The sequence below is a fragment of the Peromyscus eremicus genome, chromosome 14 (assembly GCF_949786415.1).
Source record: "Peromyscus eremicus chromosome 14, PerEre_H2_v1, whole genome shotgun sequence".
NCBI lineage: Eukaryota > Metazoa > Chordata > Mammalia > Rodentia > Cricetidae > Peromyscus > Peromyscus eremicus.
The window spans coordinates 11,304,653-11,321,510 of NC_081430.1; the positions used below are offsets into that span (position 1 = coordinate 11,304,653).

Genomic DNA, 16,858 nt, shown 5'->3' on the forward strand with positions numbered 1-16,858 from the left:
ATCAAGGCAGTTGCTATTTGTAATGTATTACTGAGGTTGATTTCTATGAGCAGAGACTTGGTTCATGATACAGAAGTAGGAAGAATCTGACAAAGTGGACACTCTTTCTAGGGGGGCTAGTGTCAGCCATGGAAAGAAGGAGGTCCATAGCTGGCCCACATGTTAAGAAAATAAAATTTAATTTTGGAGAATTTGACCCTAGCAGGATAAGCCCACCAAGAGCACTATAGAATGGTCTAGAAGTTAAAGTTTGCTAGAATCGTATACTGGGAATATTCTCTAGAGAAATCGAAGAGAGAAGGCTTGCATTTTAGAGCAGGCAGTTCTGGCAATGACTAGAAAGGAGTTGGTGAGTAGAGCGTGGGAGGAAGTGTGGAGGCTGGGAGTCAGGAGGGGGAGTTCAGGGAATGGTAGCGAGTTCTATACTGCAGATCAGAGTCTGCAGGAGCTGTGAGAGTGGGCCTTGATTTTGTCCCTGGACCAGAAAGGGGGCGGGGGGAGGGGGGAACTGCCACTGTTTAATTCCGTAAATAAGTTTGTTTAGACACCGAGAACCAACTGCTGTGCTCCCCTGTGTCAGCCATGTCCTCCACTCCAGGTGACATGCTGTCGGCTCTCAGCTTGGAGAGACAAGCTGCCAGCCTACTTTCACCTAGAAACAGAATAATCAAATAGTTTATGGTGGGAATTCTGCACGCAAGTAATCAGAAGGAATTTCTTTTTATGGCTCCCCAGTTACATCTGTAATTTTGTTGACTGGTGCAAGGCTGTAATAGAAAATAAGACAGGGCTGGTGCTGGGACAGTCAGTCAACAGTTAAGAGTGTTTACTAATCTCTAGAGAACCCAAGCTCAGTTACTCAACTGCCAGTAACCACAGCCCCAGGGGATCTGATGCCCTATTCTGGCCTCTACACCAGCACACACGGCAGACACTCACACAAGCACAGAGACATACATGTAAATAAAAAGTAAATCTTTTTAAAAAGGAAATTAAAAATGAGAGGAAGATAGACTATAATAGTATTTTTAAAGCATATTATAGGAATTAATGGCATAAAATTAGGAAGGATGTTTGATTAGGTTTCTCTGTTAATTTGACAACTTCAAGAATAAAGACCTTACTATACTTAATGAGTGCCCAATAACACTTGCTTCTTAGACCTGCATTCATGTGTCAAAAAAGTATCCAGGTCTTAGGGGTTGTTTTATTTTTTATTTTTATTTTTTTTTGGTTTTTCGAGACAGAGTTTCTCTGTGTAGCTTTGCGCCTTTCCTGGAACTCGCTTTGGAGACCAGGCTGGCCTCGAACTCACAGAGATCCGCCTGGCTCTGCCTCCCGAGTGCTGGGATTAAAGGCGTGCGCCACCACCGCCCGGCCGTTTTATTTTTTTGATGGTGATTTCTTGTTGGTTATGTACTATAAAAAATAGATTATAAAAACAATTATCCAGGAGAGAAATGAGACAGTAGAAGTTGGTTAAACAAACCAACAAGAGAATAAAAATAAAAGAATAAAGAAAAACATTACTCAGGACCTCAGAACCACTAGTGTTCTTTGCTCTGGATACTTTGGCCGCACCCCAATCCTCCCCTATCTGTGTTCTTCAGCTTCCTTTTCCAGTCTTATCCCCGGGGAAGACTCAGAGCAAAGGCCTTTCCACATACTCTCCGCATCACAGAATCTTACTCAATCGTTTCCACAAGTTGTTCGTACTCTGTTCTGAATGTTATCAAAGATTTACCCCCCGCAATAATTTGTGGCTGCGCTTAGGAATCTGTGAGCTATAACTTCATGTTGGCCTACTCGGGATTCAGTCTCCACTTTGCTTTCTTGCTGTAGTTCTGGAGTTCTTAGTACTGACCTGCGGTAGCCAGTGCATCACGGGGAGAAAAGTCTCTACATGTCACTCACTCACATTTGCACACATTTTCAGTGGAATGGAGAATGGGGGCAGGATAAGTGCCACAGCCGCTGCTATGGTTCACATTGTCACAGGAATAGCCTCGTCCTGCTGTTGCAGCTCAGGGTGGGCACAGCAGATGCACTGGACTGTGATCAGGTGCCTCCTGCTCTCATCCCATGTGAGCTGTGTTCAGTGAAGACAGACGTACCGGGCCCTATTTTCACTGCCTTATTATCTAACAGAACTTATCACAAAGCTCAGTCATTTGTAGCTTGAGATTTCCTGCCTGGCCCACAGTCAGGACAAATCTCCATCACCTGCCAGTCCCACAGCCGCTCACACCCAACCAAGTAAACACAGAGACTTATATTGGGTACAAACTGTATGGCCGTGGCAGGCTTCTTGCTAACTGTTCTTACAGCTTAAATTAATCCATTTCCATTAATCTATACCTTGCCACATGGCTCGTGGCTTACCGGCATCTTCACATGCTGTTTGTCATCGTGGCGGCTGGCAGTGTCTCTCTGACTCAGCCTTCCACTTCCCAGCTTTATTCTCCTCCTTGCCCCGCCTATACTTCCTGCCTAGCCAATGGCCAATCAGTGTTTTATTTATTGACTAATTAGCAACACATTTGCCATAAAGAACATCCCACAGCAGTCATTTATCCAGTAAATATTTATACTGGGAAGAACCCCTATAGTATTTTTAACTTTATAAGTTTAATGTATTGTATGTATTTATTTAATATTTTATTTATTATTTGACAGTTTCCTTTATATCCAATGTATCTTGATCATATCCAACCTAAATCCTTCCCACTCTCCAAAAATCACCCCCAATACTTCCCTTTTCCTATCCTCCCTCTTTGTTCCATTTTGTTTGGTTTTTGAGACAAGGTTTCTCTGTGTAGTCCTTACTGTCTCGGAGCTCACTCTGTAGACCAGGCTGGCACTGAGCTAGGAGATCCACCTGCCTCTGCATCCCCAGTGCTGGGATTAAAAACATAAACCACCACGAAGGGCTCATCTCTGCTTTGTTTAAACAGCCCACTGAATCCTGTTAGTGCTGCATATGAGCAACCAACCAGCAGCTTACATACCCCAAACATGACCCTTCCCTCCCCCAGCAGCCCCTACAGTTATATATGAAATACTATCACAGATATTGCAGCAGGTTAAACAGTCTCTGCCCTTGGTCTTCTTTTAGTCTAGCACAACAGCAGATGTTGAACAAATGATTCTATGGTAAGATGTGGCAGAATTAATGCTGAGGGGACTTTACAGGACATCATGTGACATCTGAGGGAGGCTTGAGGTCAATCCTACTCAAAGTCTCTCAGTGTTCCATATATACTGATACAATATCAAGTTTATGTTTCAAGGTGAGATCTTACCCTGAGCTCCAAACCTACATAAACAGCTCTTCTTTCCACCTCTGCACGTAGCCATCTCCCAGACTCCTACACTCACCTTGTCCACTACTATTGAAGTTACAATGTTCTTCTCTGTGAGTGGTCTACGCCTTACCTGCAGATAGCAAACACAGGATCCAACAGGAAAACTCTGTCATGCGCGAAAGTTCCTTCTCACTTTTACCCTTCATCTCCACTCATTACGTGGTCCCTGTATGCCCCAACATCTCCCCACACAGCCCATTCTCCAGCCTTGTTGCCACATCTGAGACCTTTCTCCCTTTGGTTTCCGCATCTGCTTCCTCCTGTCTACTCTGTGGCCAGCATCACTCTTGGAAACAGCACACAATGTTACTCCAACCCCGACCATACCCTACTTGTTCATTTTGGGGGTACACATCAGAATTGGTCTTCTAGGCTAGTAATCTGGCCCTGCCTATCTGCTCTGCCCCATCTTCTCTCTGCAAGCCACTTTCTCCAGCTCCTGAATTTCATCTTCATGTATTCTCCAGGGCACAATTTAACTCTCCTCTTTGCAAAAATTTCCTTCTCACCCTGGTTATCCCATTACTGGTCTCATAGTTTATTGTGTTTTCCTTCTCGGATCAGCAAGCACAACTCTAGATATATAATTGAAAATCCAGTTCAATGCTCATTCTCTCCCACCTCCACAGAAAGCTCCAGAGAGCAGGGTTTTCTAAGTATCTCAGAGGCAATCTGTCTCTTGCTTCCATAATATTGTCTAGTGTGTGTAGGTGCTAAACAGGTGTTTCATGAGTGAGCACTGAGTCATGGGATTGGAATTGGTATATAATAGTAAAGCTACTAAGCCATGTGTATTTTTTTCTTTAGTCTTATAGGGAAGGCAACTTCTGATCTAAGGGTGAGCATGAAAATAACATCAAAACAGTGGAAGTGGGTAGGACTTTGGGGCCAGTAGGGAGGAAGATTGGAAAGCGTATGGCATCCGTGTTGCATCCTCATGGATTTTAGGCCACTTAGGTGCATTGTACAAGCTTTACACAGAGAGCATCCTTGGCACTGCACTATTGTTTGCCTTTGAAATCCTGACATTATCTAAATCTGTGGTGCTTACTACTCCACGTGTGTGCTGTCTGTACCCCAGTAGCTAAAAGATGTCTTTCCAGGTTTGCACATCTATGACTCAGTTCCTGGTGGCTTTATTCTACTTCCAGGCACTCCCAGTTCTAGGGATTCTCCACAGACAGAAACTTTGTTAAGTACCATGCTTTGGGTAGAGAGTAGTCATGTCCTCTCACACTCAGTCTCCCGTTCCAAGAAGCTACCTTGGTGCCTTGCTGATGTCCAGTCCATGTTGGGCTCCAGTTTGTAGAAAGTGATTAGCAGTCTGAGACTGGCAAACCTCCCTCTTTGTGGACAAATTCTAACACCAAGGATCTTTATCTAGAGCTGGTTGATAGAGGAAGCTAAGATACACTGTTTTCAAAATTCAGCTAAAGGAGGAATGTACCTGGGATTCTTGGTTGCCCACCATCTTCCTAGTCTATGCCGTAGGGAATTCCTAACAGCTAGCTTTATCCACTCCAGTGGGTATACATGAAACCAAACAAAAGGCCATCCTTCTACAGCCATGGTCACCTGTGTTCTGTGAGTTTTGTCTGAGACTTGGAGTGTGACAGCAGTGTCCCTTTCAAGGGTGGAATCCGCATAGCAGACGCTAGCTTTAAATGTGTGAAGTCAGTTTATCTTCACCTGGAGGGGATCTGGGCTTGGTTTTAACTTTTGGTTTTATGAGAGTATCGGGCCTGTTGGGGTAAAAATTAGAATTTGAGCCACTCAGACTGTTTGGCCTTGACCTCCTAACCCTGTCTTTTGTATGGCTGGCATTTCACCGGCTCTGGGAAAAGCAATTCTTCACACGGGATGGTCATGCGTTTCTGTTTTTACACAACACAGGTGAACCGTCCGTCTCCCTTGCTCCACCCCTGGCTCATAGATATTTTAACAGCTGGCCGCAAATTGAGTCTTTAGAAACCAGATCCCTCTCCTGCTGGAGACCTATCAGATGAACCTTGCCTTCCCTCCTAATTAAACATTACTACATGGTGCTTTCTGGTTCTTCAGTTTCCAGGTTCTTTTCCTGGTTCTTTTTGTCAACTAATTGCTTTGTAAATAAGTAAAGTTCCTGTTGGGGTGTAGTGCTTACAAACGGCCTGCACTGAATTGTTGTACAGGTTTCATTCTAGTATTCTGTGTAAATTGTCCTTTCTTTGTTTCTTTCTCTTTCTGCCTTTCTCTTTCTTTCTTTTCTGCCTTCCTTCCTCCCTATCTTCCTTCCTTCCTTCCTTCCTTCCTTCCTTCCTTCCTTCCTTCCTTCCTTCCTTTTAACCTAAGGCCAGGCATCCTGCACTGGTGGTGCCAAGGCAGACATCAAAAGGAACAGGAGTCTCTAGGCCTGACTCCTGTGTCACACACGTTGGTTTGTTTGTTTTTTCTTTTTGTTCTTTGCTTATAAAGATGAACAGATGGTGTAAAACCACCAGGTGCCAGGGGAAATTTCCAATGTGAAAGTCAAAGGCCATAATGAAAACATAGAAAGAGATCATTTGAAAGAAAAAGATAATGCCGAGAGCATCCCCCCAATTCCCAGAGTGATGTGGGCCGCCTCAGAGGGGCTAGGACTGGAGGGTGTGAGGCTGAAGAGGTTCCAGGCCCATGATGCTGCGCCTGGGCAAAGAAACGAGCTGCAGGATGGCGGAAGTAAAGAATAAGTAGAAAGTGTAGATGAGAGAGTACAGAAATCACCAGAAAAATGGGGCACAAACATGGGAAAATATGGAAGGCAAGATCAATAGAGTCACATCGGGAAAGTATTTGAAGTATCAGACGCAAGGAAATCAGGGCAGTTTCCCCAAGTGAAGGACACTCCACAGCAGTGGTTCTCAACCTTCCTAATGCTGCAACCTTTCAATACAGTTCCTAGTGCTGTGGTGACCCCAACCATAAAATAATTTTCACTGCTACTTCATAACTGTAGTTTCCTACAGTTATGAATTGTAATGTAAATATCTGTGTTTTCCAGTGGTCTTGGACAACCCCTGTCAAAAGGTTGTTCGACCCACAGGTTGAGAACCACTGCTTTACAGATTGAAAGGGCCAAGGCAAGTCACGTAGTATTAAATATAAATACCACGGATAACAATAGTTCCTCAGTAACTCAGAAAGTGAAAAGAAAAAAACAAAGCAGTGGAAAAAATAGTCTTGTACTGAGGACTGGGGATCACAAGGGGAGCACTGAGAGCATAATCGCCATCTTAACCAGAAACTGTGCTGTAGCTCCCGAGAAGTCGAGTGGCAGGCCAGGAGGCAAGAAAGCTGAGATGTTGCAGATGCTCTGCAGGGAACAGCAAGAGAAGCAGTTGATTAGAAATGTGGAGGTACAACACTCCCAGGATGGGGCGAAGGACAAGAGAGAAACTGGAGTTACAAGAGAGGCCTCTTGACTATAGCAATCGTGCGCCGGGGGAAAGTGTTCCTTTTTTAATACGAAACTCATAGAGCTAGTGCCCTGTACCACCACGTGCTAATAGTTTAACAATCAAAATGGAATTAAAAAGTCGGTAAGGATGCGGCTGAGGCTTGTGTGGGACTCCGGCCGCTGTGACACTAACGGCTCCTCTCTCACAGACTCGAGGTACATTCTCCTGCCTGTCGTACTGCATCACCTGCACATCCACTTGCAAGAACAGAAGGACTTGATCATGTGCGCACGTATCCTTAGCAACGTGTTCTGTCTCATCAAGAAAAATAGCTCAGTGAGTACTGCAGGTCATAGTGTGTGGTTCTCGTCAAATGGCTTCTGCAAATAAGTAAAATCTGAAATGTCCTCAAAGAAGTCACACCACGGAGAAGCACCCAGAGACTCACTTTCCATTTTCAGCCAGGCTGGACTTGTTGGGTTTCTTCAGAAGGAATTAAAAAAAAAAAAAAAAAAAGGAATTATGGTATTAGAGTAACCTTGAATAACCTGGCTTCCCCAAGTTGTGTTTCAAGGAAGAACTGAATACCAAGTGAGAAAAAAATTAGAAATCTCAAAGTCTCCCACATGTGTCTTTAATCTTGATGGGATGAACACTCTGTGGCAAAAATAAATTACTGCTTGCAGGGTATGGTGATTTGGGTCTGATCTGGGAAAGGCCATGTGGTGATGCTCAGAAGTTGGCCATGGCCCTTGGGCCTAGTCCTGTAGAAATTACAGAAGCAAAGGACAGCCCCCAGGAGACTGGAAGCACCTTGCAGTACAACCATTGCACACCCCCAACAGTAGTCTTTTTGTTACAGCTTTGAGGGTTCCTGTTTGGCTTGACTCTTGACATAGTATGATTACTGTGAGTTAAGAGTACAGCACAAACTGAGAAAATTGGCCTGTTTCCTTATAAATGGAACAATGTCTGGGACTTATGTTCAGCTCCGCAGTCTGCTCTGAAATCTGAATAGGGAGGATGTCCTGTTCTCTTTCCATCCGTCTGCAGCTGTCAGTTAAACGCTGGGCTCGTCGGCAGCAGGTCGTAGAGAGGTTGGAAAGTGGATGCTGAACCTCCAGTTTGCCCCATTCTGCATTGAAGTCTGTGCTGTTTTCGCCATTCTTTCAATGTTTCTGATCTACTTCAGAAGAGCTGGGAGAGGGATGACCCCAGGGAGGGGGTGGAGAGAGTGCCCCACCAGCAGGGAACCAGGGGTGGCATGTTAGAGGAGCTATGAGTTCTGCATCTGAAAGTGTGATGCGCAGACCATACACAGCAAGGCGACCGTCCACTGATCGGCCACCCAAAGCCCAGTGATGACAGGGAATGAGGTGGAGGGTGACGATGGGGAAAGCCTGGCTTTAAAACTCCCTCTGACCATTTGACCACAAAGAGCCAAGCCATGCCTGACGAGAAGGTTTTTCCAGGTCACAGTCACCATGAGTAGTAGCTAGCCAGGTCACTAGACAGACTAGAAGCAAATAACTATAGTAGAGGTGATTTCTTTCCATTTCTCCTCTATTTAAATTGGAAAATTGCAGTCAAGTTTTGGACTTAGCTTATAAAGAATCTAGAGCTGAAACCAATTCACTCGGGGAAACTAGAAGTTTTCATGCAAGAATTAAAAAGTTTATCATTAAATATACATGTATTTAATATATATCCATATGTGTGTATATATATACATATACATATACATATATATCCAAGAGCTCCTTCAAAGTACACTTTCTAAAAGTATCTTTTGCCAAGAGCCAGTTTGCCCAGAAGGTTTTCTCATGGAGATATGTTAAGAACCTATGTCTTCTATGCAGTGGGCAGTACAGATATTCTCTCTGGAGTCCTGAAGTGTGGATAGTATTAGCCATTCCAGTAAATCCCTCCCTCCCATGGCTCCTAACCTCAGGGCTCTTTGTAACCAAGGATACACATCTTAACTGCTCTCCAGTCCCTTATGTTTATATGTACACTTTAAAATAAAACACTTCTATGGGAATAGTCATTTATGCATAAGCCAGTCTTGGAACATGATCTGTGTGACTGTCGTGCTGAGAAGACTCAGTGTAAGCACAATTAGGACTTTAGGGAATCATACTGCGAGAACAGACTCCAACCCAGAGAGGCTAGTTCAGGTTCCGCGCGAGTATGGCTGGCCTCAGAATTGGTATTTTTTACATCTCTGCACCCTTTTTGTTGTTATCTCAGCTTTACATTGCATAGCCAAAAGGAGAGCTTTGGGGTGAGCCTTTACTCTCTGAAGCTTTGTTTTCTGCAAGGCCATTTTTTTTTCCAGTTGAGGTCTGCATCTCTTATTATCTTGAGTTCTCTGAGTCTTTGATTCTAGATTTGGGGATGGACAATTCCCTTTGCCCATAAAAAGAGATTTGGTACATACAAAGTCAGTCTCCTGAGCGCTCTTTTTTTTTTCCCTCCTAAGGAAAAGTCTATGTTGGAGGAAATAGATGTGATAGTGGCCAGCTTGCTGGATATCCTGCTCAGGACCATCTTGGAGATCACCAGTCGGCCTCAAGCCTCCAGCTCTGCCATGCGGCTGCAGTTCCAGGATGTCACTGTAAGATCATATGGCATGTGGCACACATACAGGCCTGGTTGTGCTTCCTAACGCCCCAGTCCTTTGGGCTATGGGTTGTAGTCTGACTGTGGGAAACCTGGTCCCTGGGATGAACTGTGAGCATAGCTTGTGCACAGGAGTTGCCTCCACTATGCCAAAACTAAGCTAGGAAGCCTGGGGGTACAGATGCTGTAATAAGCAGGTCTGAATTTCAGAAAGTCAACTTTGATATTAGTTCTTTCTTTTCTAAATTTAAATTCGTCTATGGTTTTATATCCCCAGTCAACTTGGTGACTTTTCATTCCCCAAATTGCCTAAAGAACAAAGAATAGGGGAACAGCCACTGGAATCAGAGGCCCTGGGTGCTAATTCTGGATTTTTTGCCATGACTCATCAAGATCTTAACTTTCTTAGTTTTCAATTTGATAGTGTTAAATGAGAAGGTTTAACTTGGTAAATTCTAAGGGGCTTTCAAACTCCCCTGTCATAGGATGTTAACATAACATGATTCAGGCAAAGTATTAAGAAATAATGCATCAGATATTTTATACATATGTTTCCATATATGCTGTATGTGTATACATATGCAGTGTTTAATTTATTCATGGCAGTGTTGAAGAGCAAACCCAGGGCTTCATGTATGATAAGCAAGTACTCTACCATCAAGTTATTGATATACACAGGAATTTCTATTTTAAAACTCACATGAGGTTGACTTTTAAAATGTTTATATATTAAGCAATATTCTCCTAAACAAGAGGTATCATTTGTAGCTGTGGTGGTTGATGCTCTAATATTCATCAATAAATTATGTACACAAGCGTTAGTTAAACTCTTGCTATTGGCTTCACAAATTTTACATGAGAATGTTAAGGTCTAGATGCAAATAATTTTCATTTTTATTTAAAAATTAAGAAGTCTGAGATCCTTAGGAAACTCTGTGGAAGAGGAGGCAGAAAGAGTGTAAAAGCCAGAGGGGATGCAGAGTACCAAGGAATCAAGGCCTTCAGCAGAGCTGCTGCTCATGTGAACTCACAGAGACTGTGGCAGCATGCACAGGGCCTGCATGGATCTGTACCACATGGGGTCCTAGGGCTAAAAGGAGAAGTGGACACATGCCCCCATCTCGAACCGAGAAGCTATCTCCAACTGATAAACACTTGCAAATGAAAAATTAGTTTTCTTCAACAGATTCTCACTGGTGAAACGAATTACTCACAAGGGTAGGTCCCATGCCCAGCTGTAGAAGGCCAACACAAAAGAAACTCAGTGGAATCTTTGGAGGTTCTCTGTCTCACAGTGTTATGTCAGGGCATTTTCTTTTAACATTACAGGTCCTGTGTGTATATATTATGGCTTCTCTCTCTTTCCTGTGTGAGGAGAGCAAACTAGAAGTGAGGCGAGGCTATAAACTCTTAAAGCTAATTCCACTCAGGCTCCACTTCCTAAAGGTTTTTTAGCCTCCCCAAACAGTGTCTCCTGCTGGGGACACTGTCCGCTATGGGGGACATTTTTCATCCAAACCACTACTGCAAGCAAAGTTAAACTATCTTAATAAACTAAGGCTTAAAATGGTGTGTGTGTATATGTATACACACACACACACACACACACACACACACACACACACACACACACAAACACATATATATCTCACAGAACTGGAGAGATGGCTCCACGGTTACGAGCACTGGTTGTTCCTCCAGTGACCCGAGTTCCATTCCCAACACTTACATGGCAGCTCACAGCCACCTGTAGCTCAAGTCCCAGAGGATCTGATGCCCTCTCCTGGCCTCCATGCATACCAGGCACACATGAGTGCAAGGATATATATGCAGGCAAAACACTCATACGCATAAATTTTTAAACATCTTAATGTATGTAATAGCTGTACAATGTTATTTAAAATGAAGAAGGGTAAATCACAGTTCTCGTGGCCTAACAAAGCCTGTTCTGGGAAATGGCACCCACGCCCTTGGGTTTGTGTCATGTACTTCCTGTTACCCAGTGTGTGGTGGATGCTCACAGCATGTTGCTTTAAGCCGCTGAAGTTCAATTATAGGGTAGAAGGCTTGAGTGATTGGCTTGTTTTTGTTTTGTTTTGTTTTAATTATTATTTTTTTTTTACTCTTTAGGTTAAACTTTTTATTTTGTAATAATATAAAATCACATGCAGGTATAAGAAGCACTCTAAAAACATTTCATGTATCTTTTACCCAGTTCCATAAATGGTAGCCTCCTGTAGAATTCTATAACAAGACATGAATGTTGATATGATCAGGATGCTGAATGTTCCCACCACCCCCGTCATTCCTCATGTTGTGCTCACAGCCAGACCTGCTCTCCTTCACCTCTGCCACCTCCACAACCCAGGCGACCACCATTCTCCTGTCCGTTTGTGCAGCTCTGTCATTTCAAGGATGTCATATGAGTAGAGTCTCATAGCATGGGACTGTTTGTGATTGGCTTAAAAAAAAAAAACCCAGCATATTCTGTGACAGTTCATGCAGGTTGCTGTGTATAGCCTGCTTCCCTTTGAATTACTGAGTATTATTCCGTGGTACAAATATATCACAATAGGTTTAACCATTCACCCTTAAGGTCCGTAAGGTTATTTCCAGAGTTTGTGTAGTATTAAGAAAGCTGGTATAAACATGTGCATTTAGGTTTTATGTGAGCATGACTCTCCACTTTTTCCTCGAAATTCCCCGGGATTTGGCTGCTGCTGCGTGCTCAGTTTTCTAAGACACTGCCAGACTTCTCTCCCAGTGGCAATGTCGTTTGACATTCCCCCATGTACATAGTATGAGTGATCTAACTTCTCAACACCCTCGTCAGCAGGTGATGGTGTCACTTTTTCCTGTGTGTGTATGTGTCTGTGTCTGGGTCTGTGTGTCTGTCTGTGTGTCAGGGTGAAGAGTATTCTGAAGGCTGTGTAGCCTTCTCCCTGAGGGTTTAGTTTCCATCTCCCTGATGACTGACATGAGAAATGCCTTGATCATTCACAAAGCAGGTTCACTCTGGACATGAAGAGCTAGGTAACACCTCCTCGTTTTCCATAAAGCACAGGCTCTATGTGCAGGGAGTCTCTACATGGTGCTTACACAGTACACACCTTGCAGTTCTTGCAGGCACGTTCCTCACTAAATGCCCCTGCTAAATGGACACGCTGTAAGGGAAATCGGTTTCTGCAAGTGTCACAATGGCATTTTCCAAGGCTCTATACCAGCCATGTTGCTGTCCTGCCTCCTAGCAACCCCAGCATGAGGACTGCGTGTGCTTTATCATAATTCCAGATAACAGTAGTTTTATTTTCACTATTTAGAAAAAAATGTACTTTTTGTTCTTCTACCACCTATTCTTTAAACTATAAAATACTTTCTCTGGCTATGAAAAAAGGGGCACCATTGTGATTGGTTCCTTTAAAGCATCTAATTGTGCATAGCAGATTTTATGAAGCAGCGTAAATGGCCATTTGTCTCACACCCTCAACTAACTGTCCACCAGAGTTTCCTACAGTGCATAAATGTTTCTTTGCACGTGACTGTGTAGCTAGAATTTTCCTGCCTAGCCCACAGTCAGGACAAATCTCTCTCACCTGCCAGTCCCACAGCCGCTCAGACCTGACCAAGTAAACACAGAGACTTATATTGCTTACAAACTGTATGGTCGTGGCAGGCTTCTTGCTAACTGTTCTTACAGCTTAAGTTAATCCATTTCCATTAATCTATACCTTGCCACATGGCTCATGGCTTATCGGCATCTTCACATGCTGTTTGTCATCTTGGCGGCTGGCAGTGTCTCTCTCTCACTCAGCCTTCCACTTCCCAGCTTTATTCTCCTCCTTGTCCCGCCTACACTTCCTGCCTAGCCAATGGCCAATCAGTGTTTTATTTATTGACTAATCAGCAACACATTTGCCATATAGAACATCCCACAGCATGACTGCGTTAAATGCCCTGTGTAGTGGGTAACCACTCACCATTGGGCCTGTCTAACACTCTCTGGCATGCCTATCTAAAGTCTCAGGTACTGGTTTTGGTTTGTGATTAGAGAAGACAAGGGTAGCATTGTCTAGGAAATACCTGGGAAAAAAAGGCATATGTTTAAGAAAAGCTTTCTTGAAGACTTTTGATGTAGTCTTAAAATATTCTGGTAGTTATTGATAGAAATACCCATTGTTTTCTGTACATAAAAATGGATAAAAGCCACTGAAGACTACTGAGTTTTAGAGGCAACTTGTCAAGTAAGTGAATCTCGGCTAATGATTTATTTTTATTATTTTTTTTAACAAATGATGAGAATTCACATGAACATATTATTAAAGTATCTTAAAAGTAAAGAAAATTACATAATAGTAGAAAAAGATAGAAGTAAAATATTAGACACCTAATCTCCTGGAACAAGGACTCGAGGTTCCAAAATAGTTTATGTGGGTAAATGACAGTGAATTGTAAGTGTTAACATTGATAGCATATCATAAATGGGCCAGAGACTAGATGCCATAATGATAAGTTATTTACAATGGGTCTAGCCCAGACACAACAGACATAGTTAATAGCTTGGATTCAAAGAGTTCATCAATGTACATAGATTATAATAAGCTACTGAAGGTCTATTTGCTAATTTTTTGTTGTTATTATTAAAATTATGATCTAGGGTATGTAATTTTCAAACTTAAAGTATTTTAGTATTTATAGTTGTGTTGAAATAAGTGTTTAAGTATATTAATAATGTACTAAATGAGTTAAATAGTTTGCATACGATATCAAAAACTAACAAGAAAGAATGATTGAACCTCTATCAACTAATCTGCATTCTAGGAAAGACCATAATAGATTAAGCAGTATTAGCAATAGATAGATTCTTCTGTATTTATATATGTTTGAGCCATGCCCTCTAAATTCAGGTGTGTTTCCTACATGAAACCAATCTGGAAGTAGGAAAGAAGCCACTGAGTACAGCCTTCTAGAACCAAAGCCATGTACATTCACATCCAAGCTTTGCCGTTTGCTAGTTGTGAAACCTGATTATTATGTTTGAGAGTGTCCACCCAACTCTAGTAAGGAATGAACTTGACAGTGCAAAGTCTAAGTAACGTATACATAGTATCTTTCCATAAATCATAGTGTTAACAATGCCTTTTGGAAAGATTTTTATTGTCAATACAATAAATTTGAAAAAGAATGAATTTTATATTTTTTAAAAATATGACTTAATATATTGTGTTTACTTAGGAAACATTACAATAAATAAGATAATGAACATATTTACCACACAAAAATCAATTAGCGGACCCTCTCCATCCCCTTTTATTACTTAGCTGGCTGAGCTCATTTTGCTTTGCCTAAATAGAAACCACGGTTACCGAGGGAGAAGATCTTCAAATGCTGGTCTTTGGCAACATTATATCCTCAGCATTTGATGGAGAGTGGCCGCAATGGTTGGGAGCAGTAGCAGGTGGTTCCCTCAAGTGTTAGAACTCTGTCCCAGGTAGCCAGACTCTTAGCCCTATGTATCTCTTACGCATGCATACCTAGGGAGTCGGGATTCCTGAGCCCTTGTCAGTGTCCAGTGTTACAGCTTCTGGCCGTGGAGGGGCTGAGACCCTCTGCTTTAAAGATTTGACACGCCTCTGGAACCTTCTCAGCAACCTCAGCCTCCAGTTTCTCTTCCTCGGCTCTCAGTAGCCTTCTGTTCTCCGTCAGCCTCAGCATTCCACTCTCTCCCCTTCTCTCTGCTTCCACTGTTCTTTGCCTGCCTGGGACCCGTTCTGGACTTCTACAGCTCTCTCTTACCGCGACACAGCAAATGTCTCAGACAAATGAAGTCTGTGTTTACACCTAGCGCATTTTTTTTCTTCACAAATCCCTGCGATCCCTGTGCTAGGCTACCAGAAAAAGTGCTTGCTCCCTGGCTTAGGAGAAAATGGTCATAATGTCACCTGAAGTTCTCCGAAGCTTGTGTTATCAAAACCATGTTTGCAGTAAGATAGCAGTAGCCTTTCCCTTATATTTTGTCTGGTGTGAAGTATCCAGAATTCTTTTACACATTGACAGGATAGTATGTTGGGCTTGGGAGATCATCCTGCTAGACTGCATTAGTTACTTTGTGTCAATGTGACAGAATACCTAACAGTTTATAGGAAGAAAGACTTGAGGTCAGGATTTCAGAGTGATGTACTTACCAAATGGAGGTGTGCCAAGGGGGCTCCGTCCATAGCACCTGGAGCTTGCGTTGGTGGCTGTCCTCCTCATGCTGAATTAGGAAACAGAGAGCAGACCTGGAACCAGGGTCCAGGCTAGAGCCTGCGAAGGCTTGCCCCTAGTAACCTGTTTCTACCCGCCAGACCCCGTTCCCAATGGTTTCATAGCCTCCTGAAGTGGGCCAGCCTTGGCACAAGTACTCTGTATATAGCCTATGGGTTATTCAGATCCAAACTGTTAACATGACCCATATGGCAGACTTTTGTAGATTTACTCTAATGTCCAAGGGCAACTGTTTGACATATCTGTGTGTCACAAGTGACTGTCTGCATGCAAAGAAATCTCAGATTTCTCTGACAGAACCATTAAGTTGTATTCTATGGGTTCTTGTGAAAACCGGCAGGAAAACATTTGCCTGAGCTAGCCCAGCTGCCTGAGCTGTAAAATCTACTTCTCAGGTCTTCTAGTCTCCAGTTTTAACTCCATACTATAGTCTTTTCCATGTGCACTCAAACCTGTCTCCCAGTTAAAGTGAGCTTCTGTGAGCCCATCCAGTTAGGCAGCAGTGGTTTCTCCTGTTCTGTCTGCATGGTTTTGTGTTGTTTCCCATGTAGAAGTAGCTAAGTTCTTTGTTGAGAAAAAATGGTTACATTAGAAACAATAATTGCAAGTTGGAAGTATATTCGAAAATGCAAGTTACAGCAGTGTCTGTCACTCTTCCAATCTAAGGATGGTGTGTGCACTTCCCTTTTTCATTTTTAAGCATTGCACTGCACAGGAGTCCGTGACATAGAGCTCAAACACAGAGTGACTGTTAACTTAAAACCGTGTCTAAAGGGAGACTGAAGCCACCATCAGGCAGTGTATGGGGTCCTTTACCCAGTGAGTCGCGAGACCAGTGTTCTGATGAGTTCAAGGGGTCTGGGAAGTTCAGAAAAGGAATGTGGAATTAGAAGAGATTTGGGGTAAAAAAGACCCGGGGATGACTCCAGCTCTGCTAATGCCTAGCTCTGTCTCAGGCTGTACTATTTAACCCTCTTTTAGTATATTTTGGTCTGAGTTTTTTTCGTTGTTTGTTTTAGAGTTTCTGGTTTCATTTAGTTTTTTGTTTGTTTGTTTGTTTGTTTGAGACAAGTTCTCACATTTCCAGGCTGGCCTCAAACTCATGAAACTCCTGTTTTAGCCAGCCAAACACAGGTACCCACCACCACACACAGCACTTTATGCCATGTTGAACATATGTTTTGACTTTTC

General features: G+C 42.9%; 1 protein-coding gene across 1 annotated transcript in view; it reads left to right on the top strand.

Moving 5' to 3' along the window:
- Positions 1-16,858, top strand: part of Dock4 (dedicator of cytokinesis 4) — a 413,592-nt gene that overhangs the window by 296,270 nt on the left and 100,464 nt on the right. Inside the window, exons 24-25 of the mRNA XM_059279518.1 lie at positions 6,990-7,117; positions 9,264-9,398. Of these exons, the coding sequence (XP_059135501.1) occupies positions 6,990-7,117; positions 9,264-9,398 (263 nt within the window). The remainder of the gene's footprint in view (positions 1-6,989; positions 7,118-9,263; positions 9,399-16,858) is intronic.